This window comes from Ziziphus jujuba, chromosome 6, assembly GCF_031755915.1.
Source record: "Ziziphus jujuba cultivar Dongzao chromosome 6, ASM3175591v1".
Lineage (NCBI taxonomy): Eukaryota > Viridiplantae > Streptophyta > Magnoliopsida > Rosales > Rhamnaceae > Ziziphus > Ziziphus jujuba.
This window is the reverse complement of record NC_083384.1, coordinates 5,566,958-5,589,641: the sequence shown is the minus strand read 5'-3', so window position 1 is coordinate 5,589,641 and position 22,684 is coordinate 5,566,958. Positions and strand designations below refer to the sequence as shown.

The following is a 22,684-nucleotide window of genomic DNA, read 5'->3' as shown; positions in this document are numbered from 1 at the left end:
TTCTCAGCCCACTGCTGATAGAATTAGGATGCTGGGTTTGCTAATGCATGCTTGACTTTTAATTTTAATCATTGATACTTTTAATTCTAATGCATGCTTGACTTTTAATTCTAATAATTGACTGTCAATCTAATGGATCATATCAAACCATTTATCAACAACAACAACATCCCAAAAAAAAAATAAAAGAAAAAAAAAAGAAACCAATAAATTCAATTAGACATGTTTTGAAATATAATTTCAGCCTCAAAAAAAAAAAAAAAAAAAGGCATAGAAAAGCATACCACAATAACGAGTAGCGTATAATTAAAATTGTACATCCCGATTTCCAATTAAGTGCTCTCCAAAACAAGATTTTGCAACAAAAACAAAAACATATCTAGGCCTTAATTAATTATTAGTTAACATATTGAAGGCATATAATTTTAGGAAAGATGCAGTTTACATATAATTATGAGATGTGAAACAAAAGAAAGGAAGATCAATATCACACAAAATAAAACATGAAAATTAATCAACAAGCATGGTACATAATTGGAGATGATGATGGGATCATCAGCACAGCAAAAGGGCATTGACAAGATCGTCATTGCAGTAGATACCAGGTTGCTGATCTAATCCTTTAGTCTTGAGAAATTTCCTAGCCTTGAAAACAAGTTTCCTGTTGATAAGATGACCGTCTGATTCAGCAATTATGTTCTGGATTGCATTGCTAAAAAACTCCACAAGGAACATCATCTTTTCCCGAAAGAACCACATCTCCAGAAATTGTGTGTGTCTGGCAGCAACTGATCAGAATCCCACCTTTAGCAAGTAGTGAACACTTTTCCACTATTTGCGCTGTTAATGCATGTTTTGGATTATACAGATCAGCTTTCTCAAGCTCCATCTCAGTTTCAGAAACTCTTGAGCTTTACTCCCCACCATCCCCATGTACGCTCCTGCAAATTAGCTGCTGCTGCCGCCTCCACTGTTGCTGGATTTGTCTTTGTACTCCTTCATGAACTTCTTGACCTTAGGACTGCCTTCATCTCTAAAGATTTCGAACAGTGTCGGCCTCAGATTTCCAACATATGTCAGGTTTTTCAGTTTTTTCATTCAGCAACTCTTTGAGACTTGAGAGTCTTAAGGATCTACTATTCAGATTCTTAGCATGGCCATGCCTTCGGTACCCATTAATCTCTTTATCATCTAATTTCTCTTCCTCCTGTTCTCCCCAACTGTTACAGTGACACATCTTGGAGGGAAAATGAATTCCACAATACTTCAATTTTATACAGGATCAATTTTTCAGTCCACCATAGCCATAACCATGTTGATGATTTGTCTCGCCTATCTGCTCTTTAGCTCCATCAATCAGACAATGGCTGTGACATGAATCCAATACAATTGTGACACGGCAACCTTCTGGAACTTGGTCTACAATATCCCTTAAATCATCATCTGCAGTTCAACCAAATTCCAACCCCATAGTAAAAACCAAAAACATACCAAAGGTCTTGTTTTTTTTTTTTTTTTTTCTAACTTTAATTTCATACTTTTAGAATTCAATGAAAACTGCTATCTAATTGCAAACCAAATACAGCCGCAGTCATCAGGATATCATCATAAAAAATGAAATGACAGAAAAAACATTGCAATTCTGCAATCTCATTACTGACAGAGGACAAGCTAAGACAGGATTCCACATCAACTACTATTGTGGGATTTACGGACGGAAATCCTGTGTCTTGAAGGCTTGGGGTTGTTGCTGAGAATGAAAGTTAAGATTTCTTAAACAATTTACAGAGATATAAAGATTAAATTTTCACTATGCAAGTTGTAAATAAGAATATGAGATATGCTTGTTGGAAAGTTGGACAAAACAACTTTAAACTTTCAAAGGCTATTAAGGGGATATGGTGTTTGAGATAAAGTCCGTAAAACAGCAAAACAAGTATATATATGTCTAAGGCATACACAGAGAGAGAGAGAGAGAGAGAGAGAGAGAGAGAGAGAGGTCATTTCTTATATTGAATGTTACCAACAAATATAGAATATTCATTATTCCTATCAATTTTACTTCATTTTTTAGCCCAAAAAAATGGCAAAAATGTTGACCAAAGTTCAACAAATTCAGGATGGATTCAGATACTAAAAGAGCAAGGTCACAAGGCTAGTGTGAAATCAGATGCTGGCCAGAGTTTCGACAACGTAGGTGGTGAAGAGGCAAGGTAGGAGAAATAATAGTTTGGAATAGCAAAAATCTTTAAAATTAGATAAGGAAATAACTAAAGAATACGGGTTAAGCTCATACAATTCAAAATGCACCATTTCGTGAAGCGATTTCTCACATATATCTTAGTCTAATTTCTCATACTAGATTAGCTTTTGGCTCGATTTGGGGAAGGATTCATGGTGAAATGATGCTTCTTTCTTTTATCACTCTCCTAGACTCTACAAGTTGGCTAATGGGAGGCCATAAAAATAAAATAAAAAAAAATTTATAAAAAAAAAAAAAAAAAAAAAAAAGAATGAATCTTCTCATGGAGATTTTTGAAGGATAAAAATGAGATAATACTACAAAAACACAAGGAAATTGTGAAAAATAAAAAAATAAATAAAAGTTACGATTTTTAGACGAATAGGATCCTTTAGAGGAAAATTGGGTATAATGCTTCCCAATGGACATAGATCTCAGCCATCTTGGCCTACCCAAACTCACAAAATTTTCATAAGTGTTCCTATAAACAACCTCTAAAAGTTTCAGAGACAAATCCCAGACGAGAATCATCCAATTCCATAAGCAAGGCTCCAAAATTTAAATGCCCAAAAACAAAATTAATTAAAAAAAAAAAGCCCCAAATTGTAAACGAAGATTGCAATCGGTCTGAAATTTCGAGCATTCAGCAAAAGAGCAAGGAAAAAAAAAATTAGATTATAGATAGATAAATGGAAAGGAGGAAGGGGGGGAATAAAGAAGATACGAATTCGCTGACGATGCCCTTTTAGACCAAGACGGGATTAGCGATGCCGAAGAAGCCCACGTAGAAAAAGTTTCAGCGAGTCCAGCGAAAGTTGTATTCAAGGTTCTCTCTTGCTGATCCCCACTCTTCTATGAACCTGTTCTTGTTCACCTCCATTCCTCCCCCCATTTTTGCCTTTTACTCTCTCTTTCTTTCACTCACTCTCTCTCTCCACGATCTCTCTGCCGTCGTCCTCTACTATTCTTCTTTTGGGTTTTTTTCACTCTTGTTATGGGTACTGTTTGGTTGCTAGTATAGCATAAAAATAGCCTGTGCACGCGTTTAATAAAAAATATTAATAAATAAAAAATAAAAATAAAAACTAGCTATGTACTCTCTGTTCCCACTTCCACTAACTTTAAAAAATAATAATAATAAAAATAAAAGTCTTTTTTTTCTTTAATTGTGCATAATTTTTGTTAATTAGAGATAACTATAGTTTATTATATATTTCTTAGTGAAACCATAGAGTTAACAAGGGGAAAAAATGTGAACATCAAAAGTGAACACACTTAGAAATTATATTGTTTTTTTTTTTCTCCTTCAAGTGTATGTAAGTTTATGTATATATATATATGGAAATTCTATGGTGAGGACGGTCCATATGAGGACCGCAGTATTAGTGATGATTTTTCATACTATTAACGATCGTTTTTTAGAAATCGTCACCAATACCATGAAAAACCATCACCAATACTGTCGTCCGCATAAGGACCGTCCGTACCATAGACGGATTCTATATATATATATATATAGAGAGAGAGAGAGAGAGGGAGAGAGAGGGGCTATAATGCGGACGTCCGGATGGATTAAAACGGATAAAAAATATGCCATTTTTCGTTGACCGTTGGATTGTAATAGATGGTCCAGATTATAATTTTTTTTTTCCCCCCTCCCACAAGTACAAGGAGACGAACAAAATTCTTGGTGAAGACGCTGAGGACGGTGAGCCAACGAGGGCGGGTAGGGATGGGTTTACAAGAACACCGAACCATGGGCAGTGTGACGGCTGAATTGGGTGCAGATTTCTTGAGTTGTACTGCTTCTCTGGAAAAGCGTTCAAGGAATGCTTCGCCTCTTATGGAGAGATTGCTCAGATCTCTGCTATTATTGGTGGCGAGAGATTGCTCGGATCTCTGCCATTATCGGTGGCGGTTTTATCATCGGCAGACTTAGGTTGGGGTGGTTTGGCAGCCACCAACTCAATGTTTGATTTCTTCTCGAAGGCCAAGACTGGTCTCCATTGAGTCATCGGGTTTGTTGTGATTGATATGGTCGAAACCGACATTTGCTTCGTCTTCTTCTTCGTCTTCGTCTTCGCCTTTGCTCCGACTCTGGGATGTTTGAATTTGGAAACCATAGAAAACCACTGACAATGAGGGAATTGAGAGAGAAAGTCTATATTATGGTTTGCCTTTGGCGTGGATGATGGGAACTGAGAAAATAGAAAGAGAGAGAGAGATCTGATTATTTGGGATATCTATTACAATCCAACGGTCAGCAAAAAAATGCATGTTTTTGGTCCCTTTTTATCCCATCCGAACGTACGCATTATAGCCCCTTTCGATATATATATATATATATATGTATTTTATTTTAATTGGAGGGAGAGGACGGAAAAGAGGAGCCACCCAACAGGAGAAGGGGACGCGGGTCTCTCGTCTCTTTTTCCTTTTCTTTTTCTTTTCTTCTTCTTCTTCTTTCTTTTCTTTCTTCTTCGGCCCTCACTTTACTAAACCCACGGGGGCCGGACTTTCACCGGAAAATCGCGCCAATCGCGACGTCATTTCATCCCACTACCACCATAGCCACCAAGCGCAGTTGACCGGTGACCCACCCACGGCGAGATCACTCCGAAAGACCACCTAACGCGCCGGGAAAGAGCTGAACTCCGTGTTTTGGTCCCCTTGTCGGAAAGCAATGGGTTCTAGGCCTAGGGGCCGACCCTTTCCACCGTTAAGGGACCTGCTGATCTTGAGTGCAAGCTTAGATTGGCTCAAAGCTTGCTAGGCTGCGAAGAACGAAGGGATCCACATTCATAGCAACTTTCAGGCGGAGATTTAGGTCGCTAGCAGCCACCGTTGAGCAAGTAAGCTTGCAAACTTGTTATTCTACTCTCAGGCTTTATGTGGATATATAGATTGCCTATGATTGTTGGATATTCAAGATTTTGCCATTGTCGGAGCTAGATTACTGTAAAATTTGTTAATAATGGGTAGCATCTTTGTTGTGTTTTTATGCAATGGTTTCATGAAGATTGAACTTTTTGTAAGGTCAGTTACTGAAGTTTATGAGTAATGAATATGGGATTTGAGTTTTGTGGTGGTAGTGAATTAGTATCTAATTGAGGCATAGAGTTTTAATGTTTAGGTAATGTTGATAATTTATTATGAATGCTTTTGGTATGTGAATTTAAAGTGGTAGTAAGTTAGCTTCATAAATGAGTTATGTGCTGGCCATATGGAGTTGTCTAGGCCAAATTTAAAGTAATTTAGGGAAAGGAAATGGCTTGTCAAGGTTGATTTTGGTAAATGAAATTGTTGAGTCATGGGAGCAATTTAGCCAATAACAACATCCACTCTCCATCTTGAGGGTGTTATACAATGAAGGAATGCTACGTAAGGGTCCTTGAGGAGCACCTGTGTTCAATGTAGAAGTAGCAAGTTTTGTGAGTGGTTTATATGTATAAGTATTTAATTGTATTTTGGCATTCTTTATGACTGTTTGTAGAAGTTTATGTTGCTATACATGTATATACGTTCCGTGAATGTATATATATATCTATTCCCTAGACTTCTAAATGATTATATATTTATATATTTATATATACACGCTTTTACGTCTATACATTTAGTAGATTTATATACTTTTGAAATTAAGGGCATATAATCATGTTTTTATGGAATTGTCATTTTAAATTTCATGAATATATATTGATTAAGCATGTTTTAAAGTTTTATCTTACAAGTGATAATTTGAATACACTAGTCTGGCTTATGAGAATGATTTTGTTGGATTTGGTAGGTGTGGCTTTGGGCTGGTATTGGAAATTAAGGAGTACTGTTTATGGATTTTATTTTATTTTGAGATGTCTCAGTGATTTTGAGTGATCAATCTTCTGTGTATATGTATATATGTATGATATTTAGATGCGAATGGTTTGTTCTCTTGAAACACTTATTGTGAAGTGACGCTATATAAATTTGAAAAACTAGAACATTATTTCATAATAAAAGAAAGACTAAATAATAATTGACTTTTTGTATTGTAATTGTGTAAACAGACGTTAGATCACCCTGCCTTTGTGGTTCTTCGCATATATAAACAAACGATCTCCAATATTGTCTTATAAAGCATTCCAACTTCAAAGCTTTCGTCAAAGTTTTGAGAGTGTCAAAGCCTCAAAAAGCTGAAATGGCTTCCAACGTGTTTGGCATCCCCATCACGAACCAAACATTAGAGGCGATGCCGAAATATCAAGGGAAGGAGATAACGGCAACAGACAGAGCTTATGAAGCTCTGCTAATGAAAAATGCAGACGACAAAGATGTGAACGCCCGGAAATTCGTTGAGAGCTTGAAGCCAAAATATAGTGTTGTAGTAGTCACCACGGCTTGCTTGATTTACAACGCAACAGGAAACAGATTAACATATGTTGGGTCCCATGATTGGCAAGGGCATATTGGGGATTCTCCATACCCATTGGTGCTCGAAAATGGTCAATGGGGTGCATTTCTTCATGTCCAGAGTATTCCATCGTTTACTGGATCCATTGGAGCCACCATATATCGTGGCCAGGATGAGAATGGAGATGCTTCTGACTGGATGTTGGCTTGGTACAATCCATGGGATAGAGCGCTCGACCACAACCGTGTAAGTAGCGCTTTTTTATTTTTTTTTTGAGAAGATGTGACAATTATTAGGAATTTTTATTTTATACAAGATAATTTTTTTATTTTATGTAAATCAAATTTTCCGTGGAAAAATTATATACTCATAGCAGGACTATATATAATCGTATACCATGATTGATCCTTTGGATAATTTTGTAGGTATGTACTGAGATTCGTGTAGCTGATCACTGCAAGGGAATTGATTGGAGCAGTATTTATGATAATAAGTTAAGCAAGTTTGACCAATATAGCAACGAAACGTGGAACGGATGCTATTCAAGTGTGATTACCGGCTACTCTGATGTTATAGATGTGAACACGGCCAATAGGATTTGTCCTATATTTGAGGGAATAATGACTCTTAAAAATGCTTGGATACAATGAAACATTAAATAATGAAAATAATGCTACTTAAATGGGATCGCAGTTTATGTGTGGTAGCACTTGTATTTTAAAAAGTATGAATTCTGGAAAATGAGTGAATAATGTGTTTCCTCTTCTTTCTTTTATTAAAAAAAAATAAAAATTATATATGTATTTTAAGGAATAAGATTTTATAGAAACCATGACTGAAATAGAATCTTTTATTTTTTGTGTCATTTTGTCTTTTATTTATTGTTTAAATAAAATGTTATATTCATGGGAGACTGATTATTTCATCTTAATATGTACATTTAACTACTTTGGTTTAATTGAATACATCGTCATACAAAATAACTTGTTATTCTAAAGTTAAATTTTCTATATATCATGAAATATTTAAGATCTTGTATCGATAATGTCCATATCATATATATAAGTTTATATTTCTTGAATAATAATTAAACATTTAAAACTTCGACTGTGCTAAGCGGTAAATGTTATATATTTTCCAGTTTTCAGAGAGGCCGGCAACACTAGATCTAGGAATATATCCATAAGGTGAAAAAAAAAAAATGTGAAATAGGTCTTATATATTATGTTATTTTCATTAACTTTCATTTATTGTCAATTATTGTTTGAATAAAATAATATCATATTCTAATTATCTTATTTTAAAGCATCTGTAATGGTATTATATTTTTTCATTGAAATGTCAAAAATAATCTAATTGTGGTGTATATTCTCTTCAACAGCACGTTGCAAAAAATGTTATAGTAGACCTCATTGTAATATAATTTATGGGACTTATTGTGAGATCCCATATCGGTTGGAAAGGAGAACGAAACATGTCTTATAAGGGGCTGTGGATATTTTTCCCTTGAGAGGCCTTTCTGTGAGGAAGCAAAGCCATGAGGTGATGAGCCAAAGTGGACAATATCTCGGTTGGGCCTGGTAGGCCCGGGCCAGTGGGACTGGCAGGTGAAGGGATGGAACCCCTAACCACTGAGAGGTCTTTTAAAACCGTGCGAGCGGGTCCCAAAATGGACAATATCTCATACGGGTGGACTGGGTTGTTACAGTTGGTATTAGAGTCAGTACTTAAATTGGTGTACCAACAAGGACACTGGGCCCCAAGGGGGGTGCAGTACCTGGATTGGTGTGCCAACGAGGACACTTTGCCCGGACTGGGTTGTTACAGTTGGTATCAGAGCCAGTACTTAAATTGGTGTACCAACGAGGACAACCAACGAGGACACTGGGCCCCAAGGGGGGTGCAGTACCTGGATTGGTGTGCCAACGAGAACACTTTGCCCCAAAAGGGTGGATTGTGAGATCCCACATCAGTTGGAAAGGGGAACGAAGCATACCTTATTAGGTGCTATGGATACCTTTCCCTTTAGAGGCCTTCCTGTGAGGAAGCAAAGCCGTGAGGTGGTAAGCCAAAGCAGACAATATCTCAGTTGGGCCTGGGAGGCCCGAGCCAGTGGGACTGGCAGGTGAGACCCCTAACCACTGAGAGGCCTTTTAAAATCGTACGGACGGAGTCCATCAGGCGGGTGGATTGGGCTGTTACACTTTTACTATTAGATAATATAATTTTAATTTTTAATTTTTTTTACTTGTTCAAATTAAAAAGAAGTAAAACCGAGCTAAAAAATAATATAATTAAAGAAAATATATATTTGCCAATATTATTTTTTACCATATGGATATTGGTATTGACATTTACTATTGAAGAAGATAGATCAATTCCAAACATTGAAAATGTCAATATCAAAATGCAATTTATCATTAGAGATGCCCTTAATCTATAAATTTAATTAAGTACTATTTAGTAATATAGTTGTATTTTATTTTATTTTTTATCTAATTACGTATAATTTATTTAGCTTTGGTAATATTAATCAATTAGTTAGTTTGTTCGACATTTCAAATAGTTATATATAGAGGGGCTAAAATGCGGACATCCGGATGGGTTAAAAACAGACCCAAAATATCCCTTTTTTTGCTGACCGTTGGATTGTAATAGATACCCCAAATAATCAGATCTCTCTCTCTCTCCCGATTTTCTCAGTTCCCATCATACACGCCAAAGGCAAACCATAATATGGACTTTCTCTCTCAATTCCCTCATTGTTAGTGGTTTTCTATGGTTTCAAAATTCAAACACCCCAGAGTCAGAGCAAAGGAGAAGACGAAGAAGAAGAAGAAGCCGAAGCAAATGTCGGTTTCGACCGTATCAATCACAGCGAACCCGAAGACTCAGTGGAGACTAGTCTTAGCCTCCGAGAAGAAATCAAACATTGAGTTGGTGGCTGCCGAACCACCCCAACCTAAGTCTGCCGATGATAAAACCGCCACCGATAATGGCAGAGATCTGAGCAATCTCTCGCCACCGATAATAGTAGATATCTGAACTTCCGGATTCTCTACCACCCATGAGAGACATCCAACATGCTATTGACTTGCTACCCGGGGCCAAACTTCCTAATCTTCCTCACTACCGAATGCCACCAAAAGAAGTTCAAATCCTACAGCAGATGGTTGAGGACTTGCTGAAGAAGAACCTTATCCGAGAAAGCCTAAGTCCTTGTGCAGTACCAGCTCTTCTAGTCCCCAAAAAGAATGGTGAATGGAGAATGTGTATTGACAGCCGTGCTATCAACAAAATAACTACCAAATATCGGTTTCCCATTCCCCGGTTGGAAGACATGTTAGACAAATTAAGTGGGGCTCAAGTGTTCTCTAAGTTGGATCTTCGCAGCGGCTATCATCAAATTCGGATAAGGCCTGGAGATGCATGGAAGACCGCCTTCAAAACTCCTTCGGGTCTCTACGAGTGGCAGGTCATGCCCTTCGGGTTATGCAATGCACCTAATACCTTCATGCGTTTGATGAACCAAGTTCTACAACCTCTCATTGGCATCTGTGTGGTGGTATATTTCGACGATATTCTTGTGTACAGCCACTCAACCGAAGCCCACATTGAGCATGTGCAGCGGGTTTTCGTGATACTCAAGGAAAACCATTTGTATCTTAACCTCAAGAAATGTGTATTCATGACCCCAGAACTTCTTTTCCTCGGGTTTATTGTGGGCAAGCATGGAATCAAGGCCGACCCCTCAAAGGTAGCTGCAATCCGTGATTGGAAAACACCCTCAACAGTCACTGAAGTTCGCAGCTTCCATGGACTCGCAACTTTCTATAGGCGTTTTGTTCATAGCTTCAGTTCTATTGCAGGTCCACTAACAGACTGCCTCAAGAAAGGAAAATTCCAATGGGGGCTTGCTCAGCAGCAAAGCTTCGAAATTCTGAAAAAATATCTTACTGAAGCTCCGGTATTAGCACTTCCTGATTTCGACAAGATCTTCGAAGTCGAAACGAACGCGTCTTCAACGGGCATTGGAGCTGTCCTTATGCAAGAACAACGTGCTATTGAGTTTTTCAATGAAAAATTCTGCCCTGTCCGTCAATTGTGGTCGGCCTACGAACAAGAATTATATGCTATAGTGAGAGCTTTCAAGCATTGGGAACATTACCTGATTCAGCGGGAATTTGTCCTTCATTGTGACCACCAAGCTTTGCAACATTTCAGCTCACAAAAACACATCAACAAGATGCACATCCGATGGTCCCAATTTCTTCAAAAATTTCCGTATACATTCCACCATAAAGCTGGGAAACACAATCGAGTGGCAGATGCTCTCAGTCGCAAGGTGTGCCTCTTGAATAAGTTGCAAATCGAGGTTGTAGGATTCGATGCTCTCCAAGACCAATACCCCGATGATCCCGACCTAGGACACATTTGGCAAAAATGTCTTTTGCATGAGGCAGCCGGAGATTTTCATATTTATGATGGCCATCTCTTTAAAGGGCTACAACTATGTATTCCTCGAACTTCTCTTCGTTTTCAGCTTATAAGAGACCTTCATGGAGGTGGTTTGGCTGCTCATACTGGACGAGTCAAAACAATTTCCTTACTTGAGCACTATTTTTTGCCTCACCTCAAACGTGATGTCACCAAATTTGTCAAACATTGTGCTGTTTGTCAAACCGCTAAAGGCCAACAACAAAACATAGGCCTCTACACACCCCTGCCTGTCCCAAATCATATTTGGGAGGACATTTCACTTGATTTTGTCCTCGGTCTGCCACTTTCACAACACAAAGTCAACTCCATTTTGGTTGTAGTTGATCGGTTCTCCAAGATGGCTCATTTTCTTCCTTGCAAGAAAGCTGTCGACGCTTCGTATGTGGCCAACCTGTTCTTCCGTGAAATTGTGAGACTTCATGGCATACCGAAATCGATCACCTCTGACAGAGATGTAAAGTTCCTTAGCCATTTTTGGAAAACTTTATGGCGCAAGTTTGATACGGTGCTTCAGTTTAGCAGTGCTTATCACCCTCAAACGGAAGGTCAAACCGAGGTTGTGAATCGAACTCTTGGTTCCATGCTGCGTAGCCTTGCTGGTGACTCTCCAAAACAGTGGGACTCATACTTGCCCCAAGCTGAATTTACCTATAACAGCATGGTCAATCGTTCCACAGGATTAAGTCCCTTTGCTATTGTTTATACCAAACCTCCCAACCATATTGTTGACCTTGCCTCCACCTCTTTCCCTCCTCACACAACTGCTGACACTTTGGCCCATAGAATTCAAGATAGGCAGGTTAGGACCTTGCCTCCACCTCTTTCCCTCCTCACACAACTGCTGACACTTTGGCCCACAGAATTCTTATTTTTGAAATATATTGAAAGTGTTTGTTTTCTCTCATTCTCCGTGACTGGGGTGGAATTAGACCAGAATTAGATTTGGACAGGAATGAGAGCCTGAGATCTACTCCTTGGTAATTCCTTCTAGGATTTTCTACATCAGAAGCTCTGTCTACTGCCGTTATGACTTCCTTATCTTGATATTCCGGCATCGCCTTTAATGTTTGGTTCCTGATGGGGTTACTGAACACATTCAACGCCATTTTTTTTTTCCCGAGCTTTAAGAAATTCCAAAAACTTTGAAAGTTATAATTTAATCAAAGTTAATTGGGAATTATGCTTTGTCAATGGAAATCATTTGTAGTGTTTATATACATACACATTATATATGGCAGGGGCACATATAATGTCTGTTTTCACAATAACTGTTTTGAGACTGAAGATTGATCTTTTTCTTTGTTCCTTGGTTAACTTTTCCTTATATATATATATATATATTTATAAATATATATATATATATATATACTCTTTCCACATGTATGGTAGATATTCCATGGCATATATCCTCGTTTCTCACGCATGGTAGATATTCCATGGCGATAGTAGTCAAGGAGGAGGTGGATGATGCTCAATGTGCAAATATACTTATCAACCCTTAGATCTAGGGCTCCCACAGGATGACCATATATATTTGAGCGCACCAGTACTGTACGATGCATCTAAAAGCCACACAATCCCATTTTTAAAAGCATACACGCAAATAAGTAGATAAATAGGTAATTAAATAAATAAAAGTAAATTGAAGTAAATATACTTAACATAAATAAATAATATTGCAAAAAAATCTTGGTTATATATATATATATATAGTACATAACATGACAATGTAAACATACCACATTAAAATCAAATTGAAAAATAGACATTTATAACCCATAAACAATGTTTAGTAAAATATAATCACCATTAATGTAAAATCAAATCCATGATCAATCACAATTTATAAACCATTTTTATCAAAGTAAAATCCTTTAACAAATACATATACCATATCTATACAGATATATATTTAAACACATGTGCAAACATGTAAACACACATATTTATATAATATATATATATATATCTGCATACATACAATTGTGATATTAAGTACCATAGAAATCCCAAAATTTCACAATAGAAAATAAATAAATAGTTAACAGAGCCTCGTAAGTGTTTCAAGAGAATAAACTATCCGCATCTAAATATCATACATATATACATATACACAGAAGATTAATCACTCAAAATCACTGAGACATTTCAAAATAAAATAAATCGATAAACAGTACTCCTTAATTTCCAATACCAACCCAAAGCCACACATACCAAATCCAACAAAATCATTCTCATAAGCAAACTAGTGTATTCAAATTATCACTTGTAAGATAAAATGTCAGGACCCGTACAAAATTCCTCACCGGAACCCTAGACAAGCCCTGATCCCAGGGAAACCCTATCGGACCTTCCAATGGAAAATCCGACAGAACCTCCCCTAAGGGTTGGACTTACCACAAATTTCCTGCACTGAAAATACACTTCTATATACATCCCCTTATTCCTCCCACATTACTACAATTTAATTCCACATATTTGCAGTACTCCAAATGAATAACAGGAAATCAATGCATAATTAATAACTAAATGTCCACTACAGTACACAGAGCATTATACAAATAAATATGAAATTAATACAATGTTAGATAAAGAAGAAATACAAGATGAAGAGGAAAAATGGAAGAAATGCTTCTTGGACTTTCGGCAATGAACTGAGACGTCGGGCTCGTCCCGGACGATCAACGTCTCCCAACCTGGACCTAGGGGAATGGAATTTAAAAATATGAGATGCTAATTATTTCAGTGAGTGACCCTAACTACTGTACAATTGTAAAGCAACGATAATTATAGTACAGTTATTTAATTAAGAATAAATAAGTAAATAAATAATTAATAATTAATTGAAAATAATATTTTCTCTCAAAACCCTCACGATTCACTCGGTTGGAAAAGTTTCCCTTTTAAAACATTTACGCAAAACCCAATCTTTTATGCCCCAAAAATCAAATAATAATTAATTAATAAATAATTAAACAATCCAAATACCAATAAAATATAATGAAATATAATAAAATAAATTTGGAATACTTGCATTAAGGAAATATAACATAACGGAAAAACTTTCAATATATGTAATTCATAAAATTTGATTTAATCAATCAAAATAACAATGTCAGAAATGTAATTTAAATAATTATAATTAGATGGTAATACAAATAAAATACATTTAATTTAAATACGATTTTTAAAATCTTTAGAATTTGAAATTTCTATCTGAAAATTCATACCTGACGCACCGCACCATATACAAGTAATGCTCTTCGATACCCAGCGTCCTGAGCATCGTCCGGCGGGAGGTTACAGAGAGAAACTTGCATATAGTCGCTTCGACGTTCCGACAGCGCCGCTGCTTAAACCGTCATCCTGGCCATGGAGGGGGGCGTATGTGCACTATATAAAACTTGTCTACCCTCGGTCCAGTGGCAACTCACGGGAGACATTATAACTTGCGTGCTCATCCACATATACAATACAGAACACCAGTACTGTATGAGTGCGTCTAAAATAAATAACTAAATTTTATTATAAAAAAGTATGTAATTTTTCCAAAATTCACCATGGAAATTATACCATTTTTCGAACTCAACCTCCCACATTTTTCTTTAACATTTCCAGCATAAATCCACCGATAATAATATACAAATAATTTTCTTCCCAAATCATAAAATCAATCAAATAATGCTCCAAGGGCATAATTATAAAATTTGAAACCATCAACTTAAACCAATATTTTTCTTGAATTATTTAAAATCAAAACATGCCCAAAAATAATATTACAACCCAAATACAATTAATTAAATGTAAACACCTTGCTCATGCGTAATAAATACAATTAAATCACAATTTCTTTTAATTCTCAAATATATTTTTGACACCCAAACATATATCAAAACAACATACATTGGTAATATAATTTATATGGAAATTCTCTTAATATCAAATACATAAAACATATTTACCAAATATTTAATTATGAAATATTCCAACAATGAAATTTGATAGTAATTACCAAAATCTCAAATTCCTTAAAACCAAAATATTTTATAATATACAAATATTTAATTTCATTCAATTTTGGCATCAAAATTCCAAATATAAATTTACTAAATATTCAACATATTAAACATATTTTTCAAACAACCAATTTACACAAAATATATATGTTTAAACATCCCAAATTAATTTTGAAGGTGGATCACTCATCTGGAGCACGCAATTAATCTAAGATCCTCCATGGGATCAATTCCACGACGCACACGTGCTCCTAAAATAACAATTCACACAGTTAAATAAAATAATATTTTATTTGGGTAAATAATACCGGGTACCCGGGGGTTAAACACAAACGTTAACCAAAATTGACGAGTAATATACCGAATCGAAGCTTGAGTGACGAGGATTACGAATCTTATCTTACTTCCCAGAGATCGGACCGGTGATGGCCGGAATCTCGCCGGAAAGCTCTTGGCCTTTAGAGCCTCGATTCTCCCAAACCGTAGCGAATTGGAGGAAAAGGACACCGAATTTGGATTCAGGGGATCGGTATTAGTGGGGAAGGACCAGCGATGCAACTAGGTACTCACCGGAACTGGATTTTCCGGCGAGCTGCCGAATCCCACCGGAACCGTCACCGCCGATGGCGCGTTCGGTGGCTGGTGGCTGAGATTTTTGGGGGTTTTGCAGATTGAGGGGAGAGGGTTCCAACGGGACCGGCAGTGAGGGAAACAGAGGCCGGACGGCGAAGAGATCTGGGTTTGAAAATATTCAGCCCCTCGCCGGAAAATACTCCGATTCCGGCGCTTTTGAGGTCCGATAGCCGTTAAATTTGGTGGGCTGGCCGGAAATGAGGAGGTGGTGAGGGGTGACTGGCGCGTGTGGCCTGAAAATGGCCAAAAATAGATCAAACGGCGGTGGCAGATGGTGGAGGGGAAAAATGGCCGTCGCCGGAAAATGCTCCGAACCTGACGCGTTGCCGGTTGGTTGGCCGCGAGATTTGGGTGGCTGGTCGGAATTGAGGAGGCGGAGGCAGTGGGGTGGCGTGTGTGGCCCTCTAGTGGCTGGACGATGGCCAACCGGTGGTGGCCGACTTTTCTCCCCCTCTCTTTTTCTCTCCTCCTCTCTCTTTCTCTCTCCTCCCCCTTCTCTTCTCTCCCACCTCACCTAAGAAAAACCATGTGGGTGACTCTGTGCACTCATAGGAACGGCTGAGATCACGACACGTGGTGTTTCACTGTTCATCGATTCAAAAATATTAAAATATTACAATATTCGGAAAATTTCACATGTCCATAACTTTCAAACCACATATCCAAATCGAATGTGCCACTAGTCTACGGACTCATATCGACGAGTACTTCACAACCATGCATGAGTCAAAACTCAACTTTGCATGAATAAAAAGTCAACCCCGGCATTCCTTGGACAATTTGAAGCTCAACTTGTTTTGCTCATAACTTTCAAATCGTAGCTCCTTTTCGATGTGCTACAAGTCTACGAACTCGTGCCAACGTGTACTTCGTAATGGTACCTCAGTCAACCTAAAATTCCATCCGAGTCAAAAAGTCAACTTTTGACTCTTTCGGTCAACTGTCAAAGTCAACGGTCAATGATCAACCTCGATCAAAGTTGAAAAAATTCCGGTGTACTTCGGAAAGGGGTGTTACATAAAACTTTAAAGCAAGCTTAATCAATATATATTCATGAAATTTAAAATGAGAATTCCATAAAAACATAATTATATGCCCTTAATTTCAAAAGTATATAAATCTACTAAATGTATAGACGTAAAAGGGTGTGTATATATATACATATATATATGTATAATCATTTAGAAGTCTAAGGAATATATATATATATATATATATATATACATTCACGGAACGTATATACATGTATAGCAACATAAACTTCTACAAAAAGTCATAAAAAATGCCAAAATACAATTAAATGCTTATATATATATATATATATATATATAAACCACTCACAAAACTTGCTACTTCTACATTGAACACGGCTGCTCCTCAAGGACCCTTACGCAGCATTCCTTCATTGTATAAGACCCTCAAGATCAAGAGTGGATCTTGTTATTGGCTAAATTGCTCCCATGACTCAACAATTTCATTTACCAAAACCAACCTTGACAAGCTATTTCCTTTCCTTAAATTACTTTAAATTTGGCCTAGACAACAACTCCATATCGCCAGCACATAACTCATTTATGAAGCTAACTTACTACCACTTTAAATTCACACACCAAAAGCATTCATAATAAATTATCAACATTACCTATACATTAAAACTCTATGGCTCAATTAGATACTAATTCACTACCACCACAAAACTCAAATCCCATATTCATTACTCGTAAACTTCAGTAACTGACCTTACAAAAAGTTCAATCTTCATGAAACCATCGCACAAAAACACAAGGATGCTACCCATCATTAACAAATCTTACAGTAATCTAGCTCCAACAATGGCAAAATCTTGAATATCCACATAAAGCCTGAGAGTAGAATAACAAGTTTGCAAGCTTACTTGCTCAACGGTGGCTGCTAATGATCGAAATCTCCGCCTGAAAGTTGGGATGAAATTGGATCCCTTCCTTCTTCGCAGCCTAGCAAGCTTTGAGCCAATCTAAGCTTGGATTCGAGATCAGCAGGTCCCTTAACGGTGGAAAGGGTCGGCCATTGATTTCCCACAACCGGACCAAAACAGTGCCCGCCGGAGTTCAGCTCTTTCCCGGCACGTTAGGTGGTCTTTCGGAGTGATCTTGCAGTGGGTGGGTCACCGGTCACCTGGGCTAGGTGGCTATGGTGGCAGTGGGGTGAAATGACGTCGGGATTGGCGCGATTTTCAGATGAAAGTCCGGTTCGCGTGGGTTTAGTAAAGTGAGGGCCGAAGAAGAAATAAAAGAAAGAAGAAAAAGAAGAACAGAAAAAGAAAAGAGAGGAGAGGCCCGTGGGTGGCTCTCTTTTCCGTCCTCTCCCTCCAATTAAAATAAAATACATATATATATATATATATATATAATAAATAAGTAAATAAATTAATAAAACACTATAAATATCTTAAAATACATATACCTGTATATATATAAAAATAATAAAAATATTTTATTTTATATTTTCCGTTTATTTTAAAACCAAACTTTCAAAAATAAATCCACTCACTCAAAATTAAAATTATTAAAACGCACTCAATTGTTTATAGATTATAACTTTCAAGCTGTAGTATAAAATATAGTGTATTATTAATTTACGATGTTGTATTAATAAACAACATACAATGGTATGCAAATCAAATTGAACTTTGATAAAAAATAAAAAAAAAAATCAATTGTGAGATTCATATAGTTAATCCTAAGCAACTCTAATCTAATTTGATCAAAATTCAACTTCAAAATATTTTTTCGAATCGAGATGTTATATTTACAATGTCACTAATTATGAACAACCTCTCTCTAAGTTTGAAAATTCATTATTTGTTATGGATCACTTACCACAACATCCAAGTTTGAAACGTTAATAAACTTTCTTTGTTTTAATAAATTGGGGATAAAGGATTTTAGTCTAAGGTGCTCAACCTAGGATCTGAAATTATCATCAATGATAACTGTTAAATGACGGTTTAATAATTATTCCATTAATATAAACTTGTATAAATTAAATATAGACATTATCCGTACACAAGTTCATATTTTCTCAAATTCCAATGCTACCATAGATAAATGTGATCCCAATTAATAACATTATTTCATTCCTTAATGTTTATTGTGGAAAAATAATCAGCTAATTTTTCATTAATTTTAGTGTCACTCTGCATGTGTTTGATGAATACAAAAAGTAAATAATTATGGCCAACTTCTCTAAGTTTGGAAATTCACTATATGCATTACTTACCACAATGTCTAAGTTTGAAATGATTAATTTATATATATATATATATATTTTTTTTTTTGGGGATAAATTGGGGATAAGGGATTTTAGTCTTAAATCCTCATCCTAGCATCAAAAATGATTACCGATGATAATTTTCAATTAAACTGTTTTGAAAAGCTGAAATGTTTAATAATAAATATTCAAATAATATAAACTTGTATAAACTAAATATAGATATTATCTGTATATGATTTTCAAATTTGTTTAAAATACAAATGCTACCATATCTAGTTTATTCACTCATTTTCCAGAGTTTATATTTCCTGAAATACAAGTGCTGCCATATATTGATTGTGATCCCAATTGGTTACATTATTTCATTCCTTAATATCTCATTTCATTGTATCCATGCATTCTTTAGGGCAATTATTCCCGCAAATACGAGAAAATCTTGTGTGAAGTGTTGATACCAAGTCAACTGATACATTTTAAATAGTTGAATGCCATGTGTTTAAAAATGTGTCATGTCATATAAAAAACCAGGATACTAGGTCTTTTTTCTTTTTTTCTTTTTTTTTGGTTTTTGGTGAAAAATAAATATTTGCACCATCGTATTTTCTTCGTCGTCTACAACTTTCTTCTTTCATGTACTGTGGCTGGCTTCTCCATAACAAGAGCTTCTGCCATTTCAGCTGCTGCATAGAGAGGCGTTTAAAAGTGGCTCAAAATTGTTTGATCTGATGAAAGACAAAGAGAAATATATCTTAGCGCTTTTTAATTGATGCTGTGATTCAAAGATTTTCTCATTGATGGAAGATTTTCTAGATTGGAATAAGCAAAGTCTTTTTTGTTTGTTGATGGAAGTGGCTGAAGATTTTCTCATTGATGGAAGACATTCTTGGTTGCAGATAGCTATAAGGAAGTGGTTTTGCAACTTCTCACTGATCGTTTTACTTAAAAGAGATCTTGTAGTTAGATGCTGTAAACTTCGAGGAATAATGTGTCGAATAATATGTGGGAAGTTATAGAGGCTTGGATATTTAAAAGATAGTGGAGGAGGCTATATAAAAAAAAGGCTATTTGGAAACCCACAAAAAAAAAAAAAAAGAAAAAGAAAAAGGTGGCTGGGACTAATTGCAATTGGAAGGAAGAGAAGAGCTGAAGAAAAATGGATGGATGTTAATATTGCTGCTGCTGGATACAAGCCTATTTATAAGGCTTAAAGAGGCGGTAAAAATTGATCATAACCACCATGCTTGTTTAAATACAAAAACAAGCCCAACCCATATTTTCTCTAAGCTTTTACATTTGTCAACTTTATGAAACTCCTAAGTGCTTTAAGTAAACCACTTGTCATCACAAGCTTGAATGTGCTATTTTGCTTGTTGGGGCTTTCTCTTGCCTTTCTATGTAAGCAGAGGGGAACCATCCAGCCTTGCCGTTGCACTCGCCTTCTGACCATCCGTGAGGGGCCACCTGATTGATATCAACAACAGCATGCATAATAATCATGATCAGACAAAAGCTCTTTGACTTGCCCCAAAATATGTTGGGGATCCCTCATATAACTTGAGCAAGATATTCTAATTTCATCCGATAGGCTAATCAGAAGAAGTAGACACCTTTACTCTAAATTTAATAGCTGAAATGGGAACGACATTCCCATTGAACACCTCAAGTGTGAAAGTTCTTGCAATTTGGAGTGTTATGGATATTCCTGATTATCTTAGTTAAACAAAGATGCAAATTGTATTTGTGGTGCTAAAAATGTGCGATGCATATTTTGAAAAGTATATCAACATCGGTTTTCAAAAGTATTTTCAAAACTGTCTTCAAAGAACTCTTTTTAAAAGAGTTTATCATATTTTCAGTATTAAAAGAAAAAACCATGCAAACCTTTCCCTGACCTTGTTTTAGAAAACAAATTTTATTTCAACAAATATAAAAGCAGTACAATCACAACCTGAAAATCTGGAGAAAGACAGCGGTATTTAAAATTAGCAGAGGACAGAGTACCTGGCGAACCACAACATAATCATCAACTGATAGACTCGGCTCCCCTTCTGCTTCAGCATCACATTGGTGAACAACCTACAAGATAAACTATTTCTAATAATATATGTCTTCCTAAGAAGAAAGAGCACAATGAAATAAAAAGTAAACTAAGCACAGTGGTAAAAAAACGACATGATAAATGCAAATACTCGTTGGTACCACGGTATAGCCACTCCAATAACAAAAGACTAGCTTACATGATGTTATCTCTATGCATCGTAATGAAAAGCTATAATATTTCAGAGGTCTTACTTTAGCAATAAATAACATGTTGTCTTGATGATCATCAGATTCCTATGAGTTGTTATCCTGATTTCGAAGCCATTCATACACATTTCTCTGAATCTTCATCGGCACAGATGAAAATTCTTTTGATTGCCTCTCCAGAGTCATCTAGCATCAAGTATTTCAAAAAATGCAGGGCAGAAAAAATTATTTACATAAAAATAGGGTACAAGAAAATGGTAAAGACAGAGCAAAGCTAGATAACAGACCTCAGCATGTAGCTTCTCCAAAATCCCAAGAGCATGTTGATGATAAGATCTCTCAGCATTGACCTTGCAAATAAATTTAAATGGTATTTTTTCTAAGACTCACTTGCCAAAGTTAAAATAAAATAATATAACTACTTGTATCCTCATTAAAATCTAATAGTAACGAAAACCATAGACATATAAAGATCTCTCAAAAGTTTTATTTGCAATTGGCAATAAGGACATACCAATACATATATATATATATATATATGTATGGTGTTCTGTTGGACATATTAGTGAATATCTATCTGTATTTATTATTTATTTGTATTTATCTATTTTGTTATTATCTCGTGCTGCATATACATGTCTTACTAGGATATGTGTTCTTTATGTATGTATATCTGGTTGTTAGGCTTATGATGTATATATATCATTAATCAACTTAATGAATAGTATCCTTTACGTTCACTCTGTTTGCCTCCGTTCTTTTGTTATGGTATCAGAGCTAAATAGGCTTTAGCAAGCTCTCCTCCCTTTCTACAATCTTTTCCCTCTTTCTTTCCACAACCTTTTTCCTTCATTTGCTCCCTGATATGATGACCACTCCTTCCTCAAAATCATCGGCCCTTGTTGATCCTCTTCAAATCATAACAGAACCCATTTTTGCCAATAGAGACAACCTATTTTCCCTTGCGCAAACAATTCGATGCTCTCTTGATTGGGTATGATCTTTATGGATTTATTGATGGTTCTATTCCTTATCCTACTCCAACATTGTACGACAAATCAACCAATCCCGATTATCTCTTCTTGATTCATCAAGACTCCCTTTTACTTGGTGCCTTGCTTGCTTCTTTATCACCTGATGTACATCGTCTGGTTTCTACTACTACTATCTCGAAGGAGGGATGGGATAAACTTGCTCTTGCATTCTCCAAGCCGTCATGTCCGCGATTGCTCCGTCTACGTGAAAAGCTCCTTCGGTTTCAAGGTACCCGATCTATTTCAGAGTATCTGTATGATGTTAAGTCTTCTGTCGATGAGTTGGCCTTACTTGATACTCCTGTGAGTGATGATGACTTAATCCTTTATATTCTTAATGGGTTGTCTCATGAGTTTGAAACTATATTTG

General features: G+C 36.3%; 1 protein-coding gene and 1 long non-coding RNA gene across 2 annotated transcripts; one reads left to right on the top strand and one right to left on the bottom strand.

Annotated features, from left to right (window-relative positions):
- Positions 1–378: 378 nt before the first annotated feature.
- LOC132804330 (uncharacterized) lies at positions 379–3,260 on the bottom strand. Its single transcript, XR_009639464.1, has 2 exons — positions 2,967–3,260; positions 379–1,443 (listed from the first exon to the last, which is right to left on the bottom strand). It is a non-coding gene; the product is annotated as an uncharacterized LOC132804330 (long non-coding RNA).
- Positions 3,261–4,622: 1,362 nt separating this feature from the next.
- Positions 4,623–7,493, top strand: LOC132799138 (23 kDa jasmonate-induced protein-like). Its single transcript, XM_016042190.4, has 3 exons — positions 4,623–5,094; positions 6,289–6,878; positions 7,058–7,493. The coding sequence occupies exons 2-3, from the start codon at positions 6,420–6,422 to the stop codon at positions 7,280–7,282; spliced, it is 684 nt and encodes a 227-aa protein (XP_015897676.4). The 5' UTR covers positions 4,623–5,094; positions 6,289–6,419; the 3' UTR covers positions 7,283–7,493.
- Positions 7,494–22,684: the final 15,191 nt, after the last annotated feature.

What these genes read in the sequence shown, in the direction of transcription:
- LOC132799138 (XM_016042190.4), top strand. Translation starts at nt 6,420, where the DNA reads ATGGCTTCCAACGTGTTTGGCATCCCCATCACGAACCAAACATTAGAG. An exon ending in GAGCGCTCGACCACAACCGT is followed by an intron (nt 6,879 to 7,057) that starts GTAAGTAGCGCT and finishes ATAATTTTGTAG; the next exon opens with GTATGTACTGAGATTCGTGT.